Source organism: Pezoporus wallicus, unplaced genomic scaffold (genome assembly GCF_028554395.1).
Source record: "Pezoporus wallicus isolate ANWC-B61680 ecotype Strahan unplaced genomic scaffold, APGP_CSIRO_Pwel_v1 contig_6732, whole genome shotgun sequence".
Lineage (NCBI taxonomy): Eukaryota > Metazoa > Chordata > Aves > Psittaciformes > Psittacidae > Pezoporus > Pezoporus wallicus.
Genome location: NW_026638638.1, coordinates 2,083,145 through 2,104,061, shown reverse-complemented (window position 1 = coordinate 2,104,061; position 20,917 = coordinate 2,083,145). Strand labels below are relative to the sequence as shown.

The 20,917-nt window shown below is 39.2% G+C and overlaps 1 protein-coding gene across 1 annotated transcript in view; it reads left to right on the top strand.

Annotated features, from left to right (window-relative positions):
• PPP1R1C (protein phosphatase 1 regulatory inhibitor subunit 1C) overlaps positions 1–20,917 on the top strand; it is a 51,641-nt gene that overhangs the window by 12,084 nt on the left and 18,640 nt on the right. Inside the window, 2 exon segments of the mRNA XM_057411777.1 lie at positions 10,524–10,561; positions 12,315–12,375. Of these exon segments, the coding sequence (XP_057267760.1) occupies positions 10,524–10,561; positions 12,315–12,375 (99 nt within the window).

The following is a 20,917-nucleotide window of genomic DNA, read 5'->3' as shown; positions in this document are numbered from 1 at the left end:
ACTCTGGGTCCCCTCTGTCTCTGGTATTTATTGGGGTTAGCAGAAATTCTGGAAAAAGCCTTTGGAAATTACAGCTGACTTTGAGTTAACAGTGATTGCTCTATCTTTTCTATCCCACCTAGTCATGCTGTTGGTGAGAATGAGATTGTGAACCTAATTTTGCTGACTCTTTGAAAGCTTAGAAAGCCAAGCCATCAATGAAAGAAAAAAAACTGGTAGTTGCATCTTCTTCCTGTAAAAAAGAGTTATAAACCCCAAGAAGTACTATTATTAATAGCTCACTTGATTCACACATAAAACTGTACACATATGCTAGGACCTTTAATACATGTACATTCTAATCACAAACAAGCCACAAGCAGTTGGCCAGGACTAGCTTTACAACACATTCTGACTGAAATCCTTGAGGTATTATTCCAAAAGGAAGGAAACTGCAAAGGCAGCAATAATAATTACTGGTTAAGGAAGAGTTTTATTGTTTTGTATTTGTTTTCTTCTCCCCTGATAAATGTCACTTTCCAGAATGTGCAATACACAACTGCTCAGCTGTGATATAGTTTATAGCGGCTTTATGAGCTATAGCATGTTAAGCAATGTTTGACTTTTTTAGTTTTGGCTGCTGTTTCTGGGTTTTATTTTCAAATAAATTTATTTTAGAGCAATGGTTCAGCTCACAACTGGGAAAGGAACTGCTTGCAGTGATAGCTATTGCAGCTGTAACTCCAATACAAAGGTTGCAGTCAGTGGGTCAATTCTGAGCCATTTTCCTTCTCAATTGATTCCTGCATATGAAGCTATCAGGAAAAGGTTTAAATGTTTATCAGAGGATTGGCTAGTATTATGTTTCTGGTAACCGTAGATTTTTCTTCGTGATCATTGCCTTCTCTGTGTTTTGATCTTCAACCTCTTCAGTATGTCCCTTGAAGACAAACTGAACACAAAGCAAGCAAGCAGCTGGAAAGTAACACATTACTAATACTACTCAGTATTACTGATGAATTCACAACTCTGGGTAACTGTCTTCTCAAGGTACATAGCTTCCTTCTGTATTTGAAAATACTCAATGAACACAGTAAGTCTTTTACACAAAATGATACATTGTTTTGACTGAGTCTATTGACAAAGTAATTACAAATTACTTGGGAAGGTTTTGTCTACAAGCTTTGGAAATGTTTGGTAAAGCAGTAGCCATTATTTGCAAACATATAGTAGTCTGGCAGTATGTTTTGCTTGGGCACATTCATTTCAGAGGTACATTTTTTCTTTTTGAACCTCTTTTTCTAAGTATTTGCTGACAGTCACTCAACAGCTCTGGCTCTCCTCTAACCTCTCAAAAGCTGTCTTCATCTCCACTGACCTTTTTTAAGTCCAGGTTGGACAGAGCCTTGGGTGACATGGTTTAGTGTGAGGTATCCCTGCCCATGGCAGGAGGGTTGGAACTAGATGATCTTAAGGTCCTTTCCAACCCTAACTATTCCATGAGCCTATGATTCTATGACCTCCTAATTCCTTTCTGCGAGTCTTTTCTTTCCCTGTCAGGTTTCAGGCCAGGTGATGTTACCCTGTGAATGTGGAAACTGCCCTTACTCTTTGCAGAAGAGATATAATCTTTATTGACGTCTGCTTTTGTGTCATAGTAGATTCTGTGTCAGTGTAACCTTGCAATGAGGTGAGTTCTCCTGCACAGTTGGACAAACTTTAAGACGCCACATTGCGTTTTAGGTCAACTTTCAGTCCTTGTCTTTTGCCTTGTTCCATACCTCTGTGAAAAATCTATTTTTCCAAGGTCTTCTTCTAGCTTGACTGGCCCTCCAGCACCACCTAGGGCACCCAGAAATGCTTGCTATCAGGTTCCTCTTCTGCCTCATGCCAGAAAAATCAGTCTTTACTTTTTTTACCTGGTTTACTTTTATTCGCTTCAAGAATAAGGAAATTTTTCTTTTGTATATTTCAATTGTAAAGAGAGATTTGAATTTTTCCTAAATAGGTGTGCATAAAAGAGAGTCATATATAGGTTATCACATACCTTTAAAGTCTTACTTTGCACTTTTTGAGGCTTGAGTTTATTACCATCAACTTCTCAATAAGCCAAGGATTTTAGATTTCACATCACTTATCTCACCATTTTTCTTCAGTTTTCTCACTTATTTTTACTTAGGTAAGCCAATTAACCTGTAATTTCAAAGATGCCATGAATATGAATGTAACTGTCATTACTCAGTTTAGTTCATGAGCAAGAGTTCTTATTAAGCACTGGCTGGAGTTCTTTCCCAGCTGTACTAACCCCAGCACTAGTTCGTTAAATCTCTACAAAGTTCTGTTTTGCCTGCTCTGTTTTGCCAGTGCAGACCACAGGTTTGCCACAGGATTTGAACTGTGTTGAACTTGGGTGCTGGACTCATTTTGTCTGGAGCACTGCTCAGATCCCCATAACGCCCAGCCGAGCTGGGCACTGACAGAGCTCATTTTTGTGGAGGGCTGGAGTGTAATAGGAAGTGCAGGTTTGTGATTAACCTTAACTTTGTTGTGCTGGAAAAGGAAAGAAGAACTTTACTGTTAACTAAATGGTATTCTTTAGAAAGGAGCTAATTTAAGAGTGGTTTTAAGCAATATAGAGGCAGTTCCTGATCTGGAGTTTCTGCACACAGTGACACCCTGTGGTCTTGGCGGAGGTTCCTCCTGTCTCTGATGCTGAGTTCACACTGGTCAGCTGCAGATTGCATAAAAAGTTTAGCTCAGAGTCATTCCTGGTAATCCAGTAAGAGATTTAAATTGGGTCCAGAAAATGTCTCATCTGAGAGATCAAAGGCAAAAAAGACTTTTACTTACCTCCTTATGGCTCCTCTTATTTAGTAAGTTGGTTTTTGAAAGTTGTTTCCATTTCCTTCAGCAAAGAGGAGTTTGTGCTTCTTACAAAGCAACTAGAAGAAAGCAACTAGAAGAAAGCAACTTCAAGCCTACCACTGTTTATATTGTGACTTAAAGTCAGTCTTTCCATTAGTTACCCAAACAATGTTAATTTCTAGTGTATTTCTGTCTTGGTTGATTACTTTCTCTGGGAAGACCTGCCAAGTCTGTAATTGTCCCCATCGGATGGATGAAGGAGTTACCGTCAGGAAGGTCTGCTCCATGTTCCTTGCTCACCTGGACCTCTTGTAGAGCAGGCCTACAGAACAGGGCCTCCTGTGCTAAGGGGAGAAGAAACTTCTGCATGGAGTAATTTTTCATGACAGGTTTTTCCATTAAGCCTGTTTTGTGCTCTGCCATTCAAAGCCAGGTTGGTATCCGAAAATGCCTTGCAGAGCTTGCAGTAGCTGGAAGACCACAGAGGTCTTACTTGGCAGAAGTGTAACTCCAAGAAGTCAGACAGGGCAACCCAGTGCTTATTAATAAGAAGGGAGGAAAAGAATTAAATTTGAATTCTCTTCCAGTGTATATTTTGAGAAGCAGTATTTGATTTGTGGGACTTATTTAGAATTTGTTGTATATTTAACAGGCATCATAGGGATGAAGAATGACAAGTTGGAAACAAAATACTTAAGAGAGGGATAATTTTTTGTGCTTGTAATAATTCATGACTGCTCTGTGGTGAGGCTGCAGACCTGATTCATCACTGTTATATTCTAGTTTAATGCCAGTGAAAGTAGACTGATTTCCATGAGTCTGGCATGAAACTGAAATAAGGTGGTGAATCAGGCACTATAACTCCCTTCTGAGATTCGTATGATATAAACAAATACATTTAGACTCACATTTGAGGTCTGTAATGTCTCCAGTTTCTTCCAAACCAGATTATAGTCTCAGAATGTATGTTTTAAGGACATTTTGATCTGTGTATTTTATGAAAGGTGGTTTTATTTCATATTCTCATAGCTGTGCAGTTGAAAGTGAGTCCTTGGGTACTGTCTGTATGATGTTCAGAGAAATAGATGCTGTTTGGATCAAATGCTGTTGTGTGTGCTGGGAGGAAGATGATGATCATTCTTTTCATTTAGAGGCTGACTTTGAGCACCATTAAAAAAGATTTGATCTAACAAAGGAGATTGCTGCCCCTAATCTCAGTGCTAGCAATGGCTACTTGAATATTGAAGGTGGGAAATACAAAGCTATGTAAATATAAATGGGTTAATTTACCTGGAAAGAAAGTTGTAGATGTCCAAGCAGCTGATTTATCCAGCCTGTGGCATTTTATCAACTGGCATTTTATCAGCTACAAAGGGCTGGTTACAGTCAAGAGCTAGCTGGGAAAAGCTACCCTATGATCTCTAAAACAGAGTGACAGAGGCTTCTTTGTGATGGTGCTGCCAGGGTAATGTGGGGCCTTTCCCATACTATAACTTAACTGCAAACACCTAACAGAACAAGCATGCAAATGCTTGTGTATATAGCAAATTCCTCTTTCCCTATGTAATTATTAATATTTCTTATACAAATCTTGTTATTAGTGTTCCCTAAAGGGCCAGAGAGTAATTTAGATGCTGAATAGTGTGTGAGATGCAGCAGAACCACAACGTATGCACTCTTTTCTCAGCACTTGACTGAGGAGGGGAGCAGACCTTCCAGCTGCGTTTACCGCAGCAGCCAGGATACTGGAGTTTAATGAGGTGCTTTTGCAATGCCAAGATTTTCAGAAGCATATACTCACACCAGGAGGGCTTACCAGGATATTTCTTCTGTAATGAAATGTAATTACATCTATACCCATAGTTAAGCTTACGTTGATAGATACAGGAAAATGAAAACCAGTAAGCAAACCTCAAGTAATTAACTACATAAATATTTTTTATGTTTGCCTTTTTGGACTTCTTTTCTTATGTCAGTGGTTTAGCAGAAAGCAATGAGAAGCTAGCTGATCTGCCAATGTGTGCTTAGAACTCTGGCAAAAGCAAAGCATTAAACATTGTTCGATCTTAAGTTTTCTGGAGGAAAAGAAAAGTAGTTTTGATAGCAGAGAAAACCAAATAACATTATGCCAGTCAATTCCTAAATCAGATTTCAATGAGCTTGTTTTACAAATGCCAATGGCAAATACAAATGGTGATGGTCAAATGCCAGTAAGGCAAGCTGGTAGCTTAAAAAATTTCCTCATTTTACTGATGAAGAAATCAAAATGTGAAATAACTGAAACCAGATTTTCAGAAAATTTGGAAAATAATCCATTTCTTTTCTTAGTTCCTTAAATTGTGTGGGTCTGTGCTATTTAAATGTAAAGTTTTGAAACAGGTGATCTGCTGTGATGCACAATTAGCACACACACAGCAAGGCTGTGAGCAGAGCTCTGCCGCCTGCTGCCCAAGCACACAAGCATCCCCCAATATGCAGCAGGAGGAGAGAGTCACCCTCCTCTTCATGACAGAAGGTGGTTAAGTGGAGCCAGGAAAGTGGTTTTCCTTTTCTAAATGTGCCGCCATTGAGCATGCTGATCCAAACTCAGTAACTGGTTAATTTCTTTCACAATTTTTGAGAGAGAAAGCTTTGGTCACGAACATAGTACTGGAGAGATATCATCAAAATTAATGAAATGAAGCTGGCTGAACTATTCCATACCAACAGCATTCTCTGATTTCTCTCTCTCTCTAGCTTAGGGTGTCCTGCTCTAAATGCATCTACTTTGCTGTCTCCTGTGACACTGTTTTTACAGGGGTGGGCAGGATTATGAAAAAGCTCCAGACTAACTAATGTTCTTAAAGCCTCTCTTCAGTCTCATTTCTTTTGGTTTCAAACCATTCTTGTTTAAATCAAAATCTTTCTTTAACTAAAAGCTGTTCTAGGTATGCAGCTCACGGGTTATTTCCATTATCTGAGCAACTTAAGAATATTGTATTTGTAATTTTTAAGTGAAAATTTAGACACTATGACAAAAACTAGCCAAATCCAAAGCCCTATCAGCCCCCTGTGATTTTTATCTGAAACTTCTCAGCTTTGTTTTCCAAGGAAAATTCCAGACTCTCTACAAGCTTTCTCCAATAATTATACCACCCTCTTACTGAGTTCCCTTTGTGTAAAAGCCGGCCTCTCTGACCTGTTCTGTTCCTCCAGTGCCTGACTGAAACCCTACAGAAAAGGCTTTTATTAGCTCTTGCCAAGAGGAAAGAAAGCAGGGTACTTAGCTGGATGAGATAAGCCTTTGCCGGATGAGTCCACTGCCCATGGGTGATATCAGAGGCCAAGTCTTTTAAAATAGGTCACCTCTTGCCCTGTGTAACTGCAACGAGTGCATTAACATTATCCAGTGGGAGAAGAGGCAGATGAATTTTGATCTTACTCTAAAACAACCACAAGGCTTCCCCCAGAATGGCCATGCCATTTGTACAACAGTAGAGATTCACAGAAAAAGCTACCAGCAACATCTAGTGGTTGTCATCCTGGCCATGACTAGTCTTCTTCCACTTGGTTCCTTTCTGACCTCATATAATGACACCTTTGGGGTTGCAAGGCTTATTAGATCAGCTTGGCTGAGCGGATGTGCTAATAACTATTCAGAAGAGCTCTGCTACCAAGAGCACTTGGGAGACAAATCCCTTGGTGTTTCCTCTATATTTCAGCAATAAAGCCAGGACAAATCTTGCAGGTCTCCCTGCAACAGAGTGAGATTTTGTCATGAGTAAAGAATAATGCTTAAATCTCTATGCTGCAAGGTGCTCTGTGCAACCTCTGGACCTTCAGAAATGCCTCTCCTGAAAGAAATAAGGCTTCATTTCAGGAAGTCTCTGTACATATCTGGACTGATGGAAATAACCTTTATATTGAAGCATTCATTGATGAACATGGGTGGTTTCTCTTCCTGAGAACACTGACTAAAGCCTGAAACCCTGTTTGTTTTGCCAGATCCTACTCCAGTCTACACGAGGTAATGTTCACACTAGCCTCAGACACTATTCACGCAACACAGGTGAAAGTCCTCAACTGCTTTTTCCTCAGCACAGGTGTAAAAAACCTCTAAACAGAGCTCCAGTCTTATTTTTACATTCCTCAACTTTCCAGTCACTTGGTAATGTACAAATCTGTGTTCTCAGCTCTTCATATCATTTCTATTATACCACTTCAAAAGAAAAACACAAGAACTGTCAAGAAATTACTTCAGTGATTAGATTCCTGTTAGCTAACTAGAGCAGCCAAGTATAAATTACACTGGAAAAAAGTATGTGTTGAGATTTGGAATATAATACAGCTGTATTGTGTTCTGTGAGCAATGATATGGTCTGTGGGGGAGGAAAATAGAGCGCCACTAAAGTCTTCTTCCCTCCTGGCCCCCAAAAGACAGCAAACCTGTAGGGAGAAGTTTTCTACTAAGAGCTTTGGTTTTGTTTCATGTAAGAGAGAAATAGCTGATCACTTGAATTCATTCTTATTGAATTACCTAGTTATAAACATGATAAGCAAATTTCTCATTCTGTATAATTATGACTTCTTTTGTGAGCAGAATCCTGACTGCACATTAGTCAATGGAACCAAAGGATGCTGAGATAGCAGGGATTTCATTCTCTCCTGTGAATCAAGTGATATCACAGTATGATAATTGTTATTTAGTTTCTGATTATTTTGTCACCCCTCTAAAGAGGAATTTATGCCCAAAGAGTTCAGCTTCTAACTGTCAATGGATCTGAGAGGGAAATGAATTGCTCTTTTAACTTCTTTAGGTGGACACGTCATGTACCTAATTGATGATGTTCTTTCTTACTTTGTGTCTTCCATTCTCATTGCAAATTCTGTTATCACTGAGATTTTTTACATGGAATCTCTTGATGCCAGAACTGTTGCAGTGAGTGCATCAATTCCCACATGTATTGACTCACAAAAGGACACTTTGTTGCACACGCTTTCATTAATGTATTTAGACTGCTTTCAAATCGTTACAATTTACACTGGAAAAACACTATTTGTCTAAGAAAAATGTTCACACAACTATTAATGTAATCCCTCAGTTAGACCAGGATGGCTTTAAGTATATCCTCAGGCAGAGACCTCTTGACCTAACTCCAGCCCACACTGCACTCCAGTTCTGCTCTCTGTCACCACTAAATTCCCCCTTTTATTTCTGCTGCAACTCCATTACCCCCATCTCTCAGTGCTACCTCAGCTACACACAAGCACTTCTATCTTCTTTCCATGTACCCCACGTCTTTCATCTTTTCTTCCTCCTCTACACAAAGATTTTTTGTTTATTTTCTACTCTCTGCCTCAGTCTGTGGCACTCGGGAATCTCAGCTTCCCTTGTTCCCATTCCTTGTCACCGCTCCTTAAAATCTATACCCTCCATTGAGTTTTATCCATCAAAATGCCTGTCAAAAATAAGTATGCAATGGTCTTTCTGTCCTCAAAAATTAATGCACGTCAAAATGCACTATTCACCAAACTGCATCTCCAACCAGCTCTACCTTTCACTTCATCTCACAACTCACTTGAAACACTTCCTGTCTGTTGCTTCAAGTTTGTCTCTTTTGCTCCTCTAGGTTTTTTTTTCAATTTTCTCTTTACTGGATTTGAAAAACTGTATTTAATATGATTTTGTAGGTCATTCTTAATTTTCCATGTTGTCTGATGCTATTCACTGGCACTATTTGCCCTTTGGATATGAATGATTTCTCTAACTTCATACAGCACCAGTTCTTGTTCAAAAAGTTGTCTGTCATATGAGGGATGCTACATGAAAGGAAAGGCTGGAAGCTTTCCAGTTCTGTTAGGTGTAATGTCACCGCACTAAAGACACTAAATGTGCAAGTCAAAAGGGTTGGAGTTGTGCACATCCTTAGGAACAAGACCTGAAATCTGACAAGTCTTCTGATTGCAGTTTTTGTTCATTATACAAGCGTCAGCTTGGACTTACAAAACATATTTTTCATTTGGGCAATTTTGGAGTTTCAGGAAGGAATGGGACATAACTCACTTTTCATTGTTCTCTGCTGCAGGTTCCTGACTTTCTCAAATTTCAGCCTCCAAACTAAATCCTGAGCTAAAAACAATCCAGTATTGAATCACTGAAGCCCATGTCTGTTTGGTACACAACTAATAAGAAAGATTACAAGAACAGAAGTAATAACCCACTTAGCAAGCCTAACTTCATACCCCAAAGTGCTTTACAAGGCGCATAGACACTGCTATATTTAAATAGGCACTGCTATACTTATTTACAGGTAGGGAAGTCAAGGAAGAGATTAGTCACCTTACCAAAGTTCATACAAATGTCAGTGGCAGGAACTCGCCTCCTGATTGTCCTGTCTAATTCTGTATCTGTGGGACCATGCTTTAGTAATCAGCACTGTTTCCAGCTACACTTTAAACTTTTAGTATAAGTCTTTTGAATGTCTTTCATATAAAGGTAACGGGAAATATATACACTGAAAAAAATCAGTAAGTCAATTAATATTTGCAAGATGCACAGATACAATGGTAAAGAATACAATAGAAAATGCAATCCATCTGTCTGGACTGACTCGTCCCCTCACACACAGCCCAGTACAAGCAGCCAATATCTAGAGAACAAGTTAGATAAAATTATATTGTCTAGACCTAATTCTTCCCTCAGACCTACATTTTCGGATCTGCCACACCCCAGTGGAAACTGCACAGAGATATCTCCAAGTGGAAAGTTTCAGAAGGGGTGCTGGTACAGTGAGAGATTGACATCTCTGTGTTTAAAGGCATCTTCTTTTAGAGCTCTAAACTACTGCACATCAAAGATCTTACATGATCTTTATCAAGTATTTGGGACATCATCATTATAAAACAGACACCTTCTGGCCATTAACTACACCAAGACAACAACAGAAAAATAAGTGAATCTCATGCAAGAACTGGTTAAGTGCAATGGTTAGAAAGATCCTTGACCCTCCTCTGTTACATATGATTTTACTTTGTTGTTCAGACAGGTTCTCAGAGACATTTTAATTAGAGATTTCTGCCATGCCTATAGTCCAAAACAAATTAAGAGAAGAAAAGTAAGGAGTTTCAAGGAAAAAATTCATAATGTCATGAAATTTTTAAGATGATTGATTAGTCTTTGTTAAGCTTCAGTTTGCTAATTTTACATATTACTGTAAGGCACTCTTTACCACCAGTATTTGTATGCTAATAACTTAACTGAGATGAAATTATTATTTCAGTCCAGTAGAGATCATTGTAAGCTTCTTGCACACTATTTGGCAACCAAGTCTTTTCTGACCATAGAAGAAAGCACAGTCCCTGGACAAAACAGGAGGAAAACATATGCCCATGCCCATCAGTGAGCACAGAGTCCTGCTGAGAGCCTAGCCAAAGGACCTGCTGGTAGAGGCACTTCATCACTTGCTGTAGTTTGAAGACAAAAAATGGGAGTTAAGCGCTTTAGACACAGTGCTTATGTCTAAATGCTAATCAGGGCCTCTGGTTTTCTGAGACAGACAAAACAGAAAGAAAAGCTGTAAATCAAAGGAGTATTTTATAATTTACAATAGTTTCTGTAGGGTTCAGGGCAGAGTCCCAAGGGTAGGTGTTGAGAAACTCTTTGTATTAACTTTTTTTTTTCATGTCTTTTCTTCCACTAGAAAAACATGAGAAAAGAACAAATATCTCACAGGCAGAGGTAAGTGATGCTGTGTTTTTTTTTATTTAAACATATTTACTGTTATAATAGGTCCATGGCTAAAACCCCTTTGAAACTCACTGATTTATCCTTGTTAATGTTTTCATTTGCATTGTCACACCATCTTTAGTAACACAGCCTTTTAGGAACCATCACTTTCAAGCCAGGGCTGTGTAAAGCTGTGTTGTGTCTCAGCATGGCTGGCTTTCCCTTCTCCCTGTAGCAAGGAACTAGGAAAGGCAAATTTCCCTTCTGCCTTGCTTCCATGCCCTGGCAAATCACAGTAAATTTGGCCCAAGGTGACCCTGTCGGCTCACCTCATCCAGCATTGCTTTGGATCTGCAGATCACTGCTGGTCAACAAAAGCATTGCAAATTCCTCTCTTCCCATCATTTGCCAAGCCTGCAGCAGGAAGTGTATTGATGTTGCTCGCAGATGAGTTAAAAGTCAGCTCCTCTGATCTCATTTTCTAACCTCCCCTTACATAGTTCCTGCAATTACCTGATCTCTTTCTCCTTCACTCGTTGCTCAGAGAAGCCGGCAGACCTTTAAATAGCAGTAGGAGGTATTGATTGGTTCAAATTTGGACTGCAATACAGACTTATAAAGATTTACTGGGTCTAGGATCAACAAACTATCCCACAGTGTTTATAAATAGTTTTCTCTTTCAAAAGAAGACAATATTTTATTTATAAATCTCATGGTTCCATCCCTTGTGATAAGGCAATAGTATTGGCCACTTCTGTGAAAGTGGTTTTCTTAAGAGCTGTCTCAAATGTTCCTTGAAGAAATAGATCTAATTTAAATTCACAGACTATATACCTGCCAAAGTATCCAGGGAAAACGGAATTTTTAGCAAATATTTGGGAAAAGGCAACATCATTATGACCAAATACAAGTAGGAACTGATTATATGACAAAAACCAAAACTTGCTCACACACAGCCTTTTTTAAACCTTTGTCTTAGAAAAAGCAGTTAAATTGGTATAATATTGGACACCAATTTAACTGCTTTCATTTTGCAAAAGTTGCTCTGCCTTAGCACTAAAATGTATTCCAGTTAAGTTTTGCTTACTATATATAGCTATAATTATACTACCATTACCATATGTTTAATTTTACTACCATTATTTTGGAATAATTTATCTTTCGTGAATAGATGTGATTTTGAGGCCAGAAAAAGTTTAACTATGTGTAAATATGCCTCTTAAATCAGGTCCAGTTAGACACTGATAGGTTGATGAAATTATTATTTTAGGAGTAATAGAAAACATTGGAAAAGTATAGGGGAGAGGTTGTCCATTTATTTATGTAAAAGTTTACATGTTAATAGTTTCAGTACTACCTTACCTGTACATATAACCATTCATTACACCATATTTAATTGGAATATTGGTTAATGTAAATCTTGAAAATACATTAATATATGTAAAAGTTTATTTGCCTGTTAAAAGCACAGGCTATCTTAATTTTATACTTAATGATATTTTTTTTTAAGAGTGAAGGGTAATTTTCAGTACTATTGGATCTGTTTTGCCTGGAGCCATAAAGGTTGCCCATTAAACACATATTTTGCCTATCTAATGGAAGTCATGAAAGCCTGGGAGTTGGCATCAATTTATGCACTATAATTTTCTTAGTAAGTTCTCAGATTGGTTCGTCCACCCTCTGAAAGACCCAGAGCTGCCGTGAACATAAAACTCTCCCCATGCCCATCTCTTACTGCTTCTCTCTGTGTTTTGTCCCTCCCCAGTCCCAGACTGCCTCTCCCAAGCAGAGGAAGCAGAGCGTCTTCACTCCGCCTGCCCTCAAAGGTACTGTGCAGGTACTGTCTCTGCCTCTTGAGCCATGGTTCTGTGTGTTCTCTCACAAAGGAAGCAGCACAGCTGTGAGAGGTTCATGCTTAGCCATCGCTGTTTTGATGCTTTGAATTGACTGTCTGCTGTTGACCATCTGCCTGATAATGACCATCCATTTACCCTCACACAGAATCGTGCAGCAGTGCCAGTTTGATTTTTTTTTTATTTATCTATAAGCTTCTTTTTGCAATCTTGATACTTTTATTAATTTGATGTAACCAATAATTCAGTGTCAAACTTTGAAGAGAACTCCTTGAATACATAAGTTTTACTAATGCAGGCCCCTTACAGCTCTCTGTTTCCTATTTAAACCACTCCCATATATTCTGCTTCCCTTTCCAGGCAGCTGTGAAAAGCAAAATAGCCAATACTGTGGCCTGGGTATCTGATCATACGAAGTGTGAAGCCAGCCTTTCTCGTGAAGATAAGGAGAAATGTGAAATCCCAATAAATGTTTAAAGGGCTTACATGTTTTTCAGGAATGAATGTAAAAGCAGCAGGAATATTAGCTGGGATCAGAACAGCTAATTTTAGCAAGGCTCATATGACTCTGAACAGAGTTTGACTTGATGGTGTTTGCAGTGAAGCAAGATCTCTAGTGATTCACCCTCACTTCTGGCTGACACTTGTCAGTGCAGGATTTTTTTCAGACTGCAGACCACAGGCTATCCTGCCAGGTGTCTCTTGATAGATAACGAATATCCTCAATTTCCATTCCTTCTGCTTAACAGAATTTATTACCTGGCAAAAAAGGCAGGTTATCTGATTTGTATTGTCAAATACTGCTGCTATCATTAGGTAATTTACTGCATCAGCCAGTTCTATGTATCTCATTTTGTAGCTTCATTTCTCCAGTACTTAGCAACAGTTAAAACATCATTTAGGTGTTGCACAAGATTTACTGTTTGTCAAAATGGGTTAAAGTTTGAGTACTGGATATTAGAAATAATCTTATTACAGACAATTGTAATAATTTGTGGAAAGAAGAAGCTTTGCATGGGTAGCAACAATGCCTGTTGATTTCACTGCTGTATTATTTTGCTGTACAAGCCTAAACTAAACATCGTGCAAATGAAGCGTAAAGAAGGTCCTTATATCTCCTCTATAAACTGCAGCCTGCTCAGTGTTACCTTTAATACCCTGATGAGACCTCGGGAAGCACCTGGCATAGCTTGCTTTTACATCAACTTAATTCCCAGGGAAGGGTAGGAAAGTATGTAATTCAAGATAGACCACAACTAGGATGAAATATCTTGTAAGCAGAACAAAGCAGAGCACAAAAGGCCTCTCCTCAATACTTGAACACCCTAAACTATGCAGTATTCCTACATACAGAGGTGAACACCTGGAAGTTGATAACCCTTCCTTGTAAACAGGCTGGATCGCTCCAGATTTCCCATACCGCAACTGTCATAAACACTATCCTTTTTATTTAAAAATTACTTGAAGTAGAAAAATTGTTATTCCTTCCTCTTCACTGTTATAAAAACATGAATTTTATTTTGTTTACACTAAGACATTAGGAGGCAAGTACGTAACAATGTGAAATACACAATGCTATTTGTGTATTGCATTGTTGAGAGATAGGGTTTCTGTAAAGATTTAAATTATTCCAGTTTTATAGCAGTTGAAGATACTGACATCCAGCAGTATCTTCAGAATAACATGCTTCATAATTGCACACTATTCCCACAGCTTTGCATGTGTTTATTTCTTGTGGGCTGTTTATCCGTCAGCATAATCGCAATATGGTATTCGACACGCAGTTAAAGAATGAGATTCTAGATGCTGAATCTCTTTTTTATGCCCCCTTTGGCTGCCCCATATTCTCCAGGGCTGTTGTTAATGGAAGGTGGGATAGACTGTAATCCAGTAACTTACATTCAAAGATGGAGATAATAAATCTCCATAAAACAGAGCTCATAGTAGAAAAGAGGGTCAAACATTTTCATTTGTTGATCACTCTGCCATTTTAGTAGTTTTTAGCTGCTGTTAACTGAAATTTCCCAGAAATAAGCCAAGCGCACAGGCGGGTGCAGAGCCCGGAAGCCGAGACAGCAGCTGTGTGGGGAGAGCTGTGAGGGAGATGAGGGACCATGGCACTTGATTTGCTCTATGTCTGCAGCAGAGAGGTGGTCAAGAGAAACCATGGGGAAATGATGCTTCAGCCTGACTCCAAATAGCTCTCGAGGTTACTATTTCTTCCTTGAACTGAAAAAAAAAAATTGCTGTACTTTTTGCAACTTCCATGAAATAGTTACAAAGCTGTACGAGAAAAAGTTTGCTGGTTTCATGAATTCATGGCTAGGCATGGGAGAGACTGCAAGAGTAAATGGACCTGCATGTTGTGATAACAAACAAAATAGGAAATTAACACAGTTAAAAGGAGCAGAAACAACATCAGATAATAATGATGACTACAGTACTAGGGCTATAGTAATGTTACATGGAATATGCAAATACGTGAAAATATATGAAATAAATGACAATGCAGCACTGCCAAGGTTTACATGTCATGGTAAATATATGCAGATCAACTTCTTAGTTAAATGTGAGCATATTTTTCCCCTTTGCCATAGCAGTCACCTAAATTGAAAGATAATGTTATTATCTAAGATTGACTCAAAATGTTTTCATTCCATCCTTACAATGGTTTGCTTTAACTCAAGGCAGGTCTGTAGCTGCTGTAGCAAACTGTGTGCCTGCAGCGCCAGTGTCATGTTATGGCGCAACAGGCAGACTCTTACTGCTATACATTTGTGCATACGAATGTATAGCAGTAAATAAAGGGTCCTACTTCAATTTTCCTAAACAAAAATGCACTAGAATCTCTACAGATGGAGCAAATATCTGACTCATCTCAGAGCATTGTTCTTTTTACTGGAATACAGCATGCTGGAAAAATCAATGTGAAAGCTATTGATCTGAGTGGTAGTCTGGAGAGTGAATCAGACAGTGAATCAGATAACGGCTCAGTGCAGTGCTCTTGTTAGTATTATATTACCAAACCTAATGGATGTCAGAAAGGTTTTCCATTTTGCTTTCAAAAATACTTCTTTTTCTAACTGTGTTTGTTCCATGCTTTCACGTAGCCTGCAATGTTGGCAAATGTCAGTATCTGAAGATTGCACCAAATCAATCATATTTTCAGTATGCTGTGATTCACCACTCGTCACATTTGTTTCTAGGTATAGCACCACTCTTTAACTGAGGATTCACCACCTTTATGTTCCCTGTTTGTGTCACTTTTTTCTTCTGTTACCCTTCGGCTTTTGTGTATGAACTTCAAATTCTCTCATTCTTCTATAATTTCCAGTGCTCTAATATGCTAATCTTGAATCTCCATCACTTCTTTTCATTTTAAGCTTCTCTCCTGCATGTGCAGAAGTTGGCTTGAACCTCCTATGAACAGAAAAATCCCCAAACCAACCAAAAAAAAACCAACAAAAACCCAGAAAAGAACCAAAACCAAACAACTCTCTCAAAATGAACTGCCCCCCCCCAAAAAACACACACAAAAAGAAAAACAAACCAAAAAAAACCAACCAACCAAAAAACAACAACAACAACAAATCCCCCCCCCAAAAAAAACAGAAAAAGGTTGCTCAATTGGAAAAGTCACCAGTTTTACCAAGGACAATCTTGGCAATCTTTTCCAGTCAACTCTCATTGCTAAGGCCTGCTTCTTCTATTTACTATTCTGCTTCTCATTCTGCATTACAAAACCAAGAAGAATTCCGTGGTCCTTTTCCTCTGTGTCAAAGTAGACATTTAACTGTTTCATTCAACTGTTTCAGCACAAATATACATACGTACATATATTGATACATGCATCCATTGACAAATAACATCTTTGTAAGTATCTTTATTATTCTGGTCTGTGGGTTAGAGAAGTCCCTGAAAGGCTTCCTGGATTCTCACCCTTTCCCCCTCACACTCACCATAGAAGCTTAAAATGGGATGACAAACCTCCTAGGTAGAGAGGGACCAAGTGGAAGGTAGCTTAGACTGCTAAGGCAGAAGCAGATGGCACTTATCCCAGCTAATTGTGCTTTCTTGGCACTACCACTTGAAAATCAAAAGAGCACATTTGAGTCCCAGAGCTACAACTACAACTTTCCATCCCAAGGCATACTTTGTACTGAGGCAGGTTTCCGTTTACCTAGATAGTTATGTTCTGTTTGGTATCCCAGCTCATCCTTGAAAGGAAATGCAGACTGAAGTGACCGGAAGCAAGGTTTACAAAGAGAAGACAGCCTGAGCTGTTTCCAAACCTGCATTGCTCCCTAGAGCTCCCAAATCTCCACATTAACTACCAGCTATTGCTATTAATACTAGCAGCTATTTAAATACCATCAAGGTCTCCCCTTGTGAAGGAAGCACATTCCCAGGTGGTTTGAGGGTTTCATTAACAGTGAGTCTACTGGAATGGGTGTGCTAGAGGTCAGGGAAATAGGAAACCTTCACTGACCCTGGTTCAACCTGCAGGAGGATATTTAGACCAACATCAAGATCCTACTAATTTCAGCAGGCTTTAAATAAAGTTCTTCCAGCTTTCTGGTTCACTGGACCACCTTTGCAATTAGCTGCCATCAATTCATAATTAAACTCTTTCCCCACAGAGGTGAAAGGTACATTTGACTTTTTTCCCTCTCAGCCTTTTGGGAAATACATTTCTTAGATTCCCCTCTTAATATATTTTATTTTGCATAGAGACAAAGACTTTTTCTTGAGCTAGGCCCCAGCTAAAATGTTTGAAATAGGATTAAATCTGAGCTGTTGTAAACCTAAGGAACATTCAAAGACATCGTTTGGGTTTGACTCATTAAAACAACCAGGACTCACTGGCTGTTCCCAAAGTGTTCAAGCCTAGGGATTAGATACATGCATAATTCTAGTATTTACAATGATGGTTGATATTAAATGAGCTCTTTCTAGCTTCTGCCATGAATTTCAGATGCTCAGCTTGTTTAGTGCCTGCTTGTTTTTCTCTCCAAAGGAAACAACATGCAGAATAAATGATTAAAATCACAATGTCCCTCCTGAAATACGTAATTTATTAGAAGCAATTAGTACAGTATGTGGCCCTCATCCAAATTTGTAACCCCTTAGGCCAGCTTGGTGATGTCTGATGCATCTCATTACTTTGTGACTGAAGGTTAACAAGGAACAAGGATAGAGTCTGGGGACATAAAGGATTATTGTTAGTGTGGTAAGCACTGAGTTTGGAGGCCACAGTAATCATCACAGAAAAAAAATCTCAGGTTAAATTTACTTCAAGTGGCAGAGGAATGAGGTTTGTAAGTCTTAAGCCGGGACCAGAGAAACTTGTATCATTTTACAGACTGCCCTTTTATATGGCAACCTCTGTGAAGAGCTTCTAACGTTAACCAAACGCATCAGTATTTGTATCATATTATACTAGAAAGAAAAATGTGGTGTCTTTGTGTGAGTTGTACTTCATATCCTGGCTTAAGTTTGTTTTTCAGGAAATTAGTATTAGACAAATATAATACATCTTATACAGTTTTCTGAACGTCAATCCCAGGTTGACGGACTAAGCTAGCGCTCAGCCAGACTTTTCTGATGTGGCTAAGTCTCTTTGGCTCTTTGGATACTATATTTTCCTAATCTCTCCAGTGATGATCTGTTTTTTTACGTGGTTGTGCTGCATATGAACCATGAGGTCAGAACCAGAGAAGGAGATGCTTTTCGACTATCCTCTCAGTCCTGAATGTGTATGTGCAAGATCTCCTTGCTTTTTCAGTGGATTAAATGGCTGTGATAAATACTGCGCAGACTGTTCCACAAAGCCAGGCACCATGCAGTAGCTGAAGCAGTCCCTGAGGTGGGGGCCAAGCCCTTCTCTAATCCCTTAGCAGAGCTGTGGTGTGCCTGGAGCAGCTTATCCTTTCTTTAGACTGGCGACATCCGTTCTTCAACACATTTTTGTTTTGTTGTTCATGTTTTGTGATTGACTAAATGCCATCAGTGCATTTAGTTTCATGGGTGGAAGGCCCATGACTGCCTGTACCCCCTGAAGCACTGGGAAAGGAAAATTCATGCTGCAATCTTGTATCATTATGTTTTTTCACTTTGCCTAAATAGGTCACAAAAGAAAGGTGCAGTTTTGGTTTCAAAACTAGTTCTTCTCTTCATTTATATACCATTCTTACCAGTGTCTTAGTCAGACTGCACCTGGATGCAATCGCACCAATTAAATAGTACTGCCTTGAACAAATTTCCTGGCGATCTCTTCCAAGATGTTACCTTCCAGTGCTGAGTCTCTTTTCCTCACTCTCTACCCTCCTTTCTCCTTCCTCAGGCTGGTATGGTCGTACGATGACAGTAGATTCAATTTAGAAAAAATGGAGCTAAATTAATTAGTGAATCACTGGGTTGGTGAATGGGATACATTAGATTGCTGCCATCTCCAGTTCAGTTGGCTGCCACCGCTCTGCTACTGCCCAAAAGTTGGCAGACGCTGCTGTAGTCTGTATTTAATTTCTTGCTGCTGGCAGCTTTGAATATGTTTCATTTCACACAGCTGGCGGCTTCTGCTTCAAAATGGCTCTGGCCTTGGCTGTAATAAATACCACAGTATCTTCAGAGAGACTGAGGTGTTTAGTGGAGACTAAGCTTGACATCTGTTCTACAGCAAAACTGGGATGTTTGTGTTATAACTTGTCATCTACCACTGTTACCTGGCATCTGAAAAAGAAAAGATTGTGCTGAGCACTGATATCAACCCGTAAATTGCCATGTGTGGCTTCAGGTCCTGATCCAACACAGACCAAAGTCTAGGGGAGTATTTCTACTGCTTCATTTAGTTCAGCGTGAAGTCCACATATCTGATAGCTCTTTCTAATCTTCATGCAATGAATGCTTGATTGGCCTCATTAAAAAGTATTGCTTTATTTTTATAATAGAAGGGTAACCTTACAAATGTCAGTGAAACAGCATTTATGACTTGAAAACAGTGTTATTAAACATAGTTGTACTAAATATAGAGCTATGTAAACATCATAATATTATTAATTGCTTCTAAGCAGTAACAGATGACATTAAAATGTCAACCTTTTAAGAGATAACAACATAAAATACTTGTTATGGGAGTACTGTGGGAGACATAGTACTGATTTTAAAATATAAAGTAGAAAGCCCAGGAAGGTCAACATGTTGTTCTGGTTCTTTAATATCTTAAGACATATTTATAGTGAAATTCCAAAGATTTTGGAAGCATTGTGCTCTGAATTGAAACGGCTTTTGAAGAAAAGATAATATTTTTATAGGAGAAGATGTAAGGTTGTTATGAAGCCAGTGATTTGGCAGGGCATTGTATTTTATTTCCTGGCTTTAGCTGTATGTTCTACACTGGAGGTTAACAACCAAGCCACATGGCAGCGAGTCCTATTGTAATAAATAATAATTGCCCATTTGTTTCATATCAGACATTTAAAATCCTGGTTTTTGATCCTAAGCAACAGGATGTAATGAATACCCAGATAATATGTTGCTGCTCCTGTTCAGTGTTTGGCATCTCCTGGGCTCCTGGACAGGAGCTGCAGGATTGTGCGTACAGCGGGGGCAAGTGTATTTGTCAGGTCTTCACCACTCCTCGGCTGCGTGACACTAATTAGCCCTGCTGGGGAGAGTATACTCCTCTTACAGCACTGATGGGGGGTCTGGCATGTGGGGAGACGGTGCGGGAGCTTGTTCATTTATCCTGGACTCTTCTGGTACAGTGTGTACAGATAGCTCTCTAAGTAACATCTGTCTAAAAAGCCTCCGTACTATGCAGGCTCATGTCTCAATTAATTTACCCTTAAAAAAAAAGCCTTCCCTGCATCTTTATCTGTGTTTTTCTACAGTTCCTTTACGCGTGTTAAGTTTCCTCTTCACAAAGTCAGATTTCATTTATAAAAATCTCCACCCCCAAAAGGCACAGCTGTGAAAAGATAGCATGACAAGCCACAGGCAAGCCCAAGGTTAAGAGTGAAGCTGTATAACATGAATTACACCACCATGTGTTGAGCAGTATCAATCAGCCTGATACAGCAAAATCATTCCACAGCCTTCCAGGTAAGACTTCATCAACTGCGCTGGTCCTTATGAGCACATGTAAGCAGGTGCAAGTTCACAGCCCATCTGCAGATCTTCCACCACCAGCACTCAGTTCTGCTGAGACCAGGCCTGGGAGGTTTGAAATAGGCAATGATTTCCTTGAGCATAGATCCTGCTCACAGGTGGCGCTTACAGGGGCAGTAGCTTACAATTAGTTATTTTGCTTTCTACCACCAGATTTCATTCTGACCTGAGTAAATGTCCAATGTTAGCTTTGTGATAACTCGGCCTCTGAACAATGTGGTCCTTATTTCTGAGGTTAGGTTATGAGAAACCTTGCTTCTGATTCTTAGGGACCATCTGTGTTGGGTTTCTTGTGGTGGGGATGTTGCCTGGGTTTCTTATTATTTGATTCCCCCTCCACCGCCTTTTG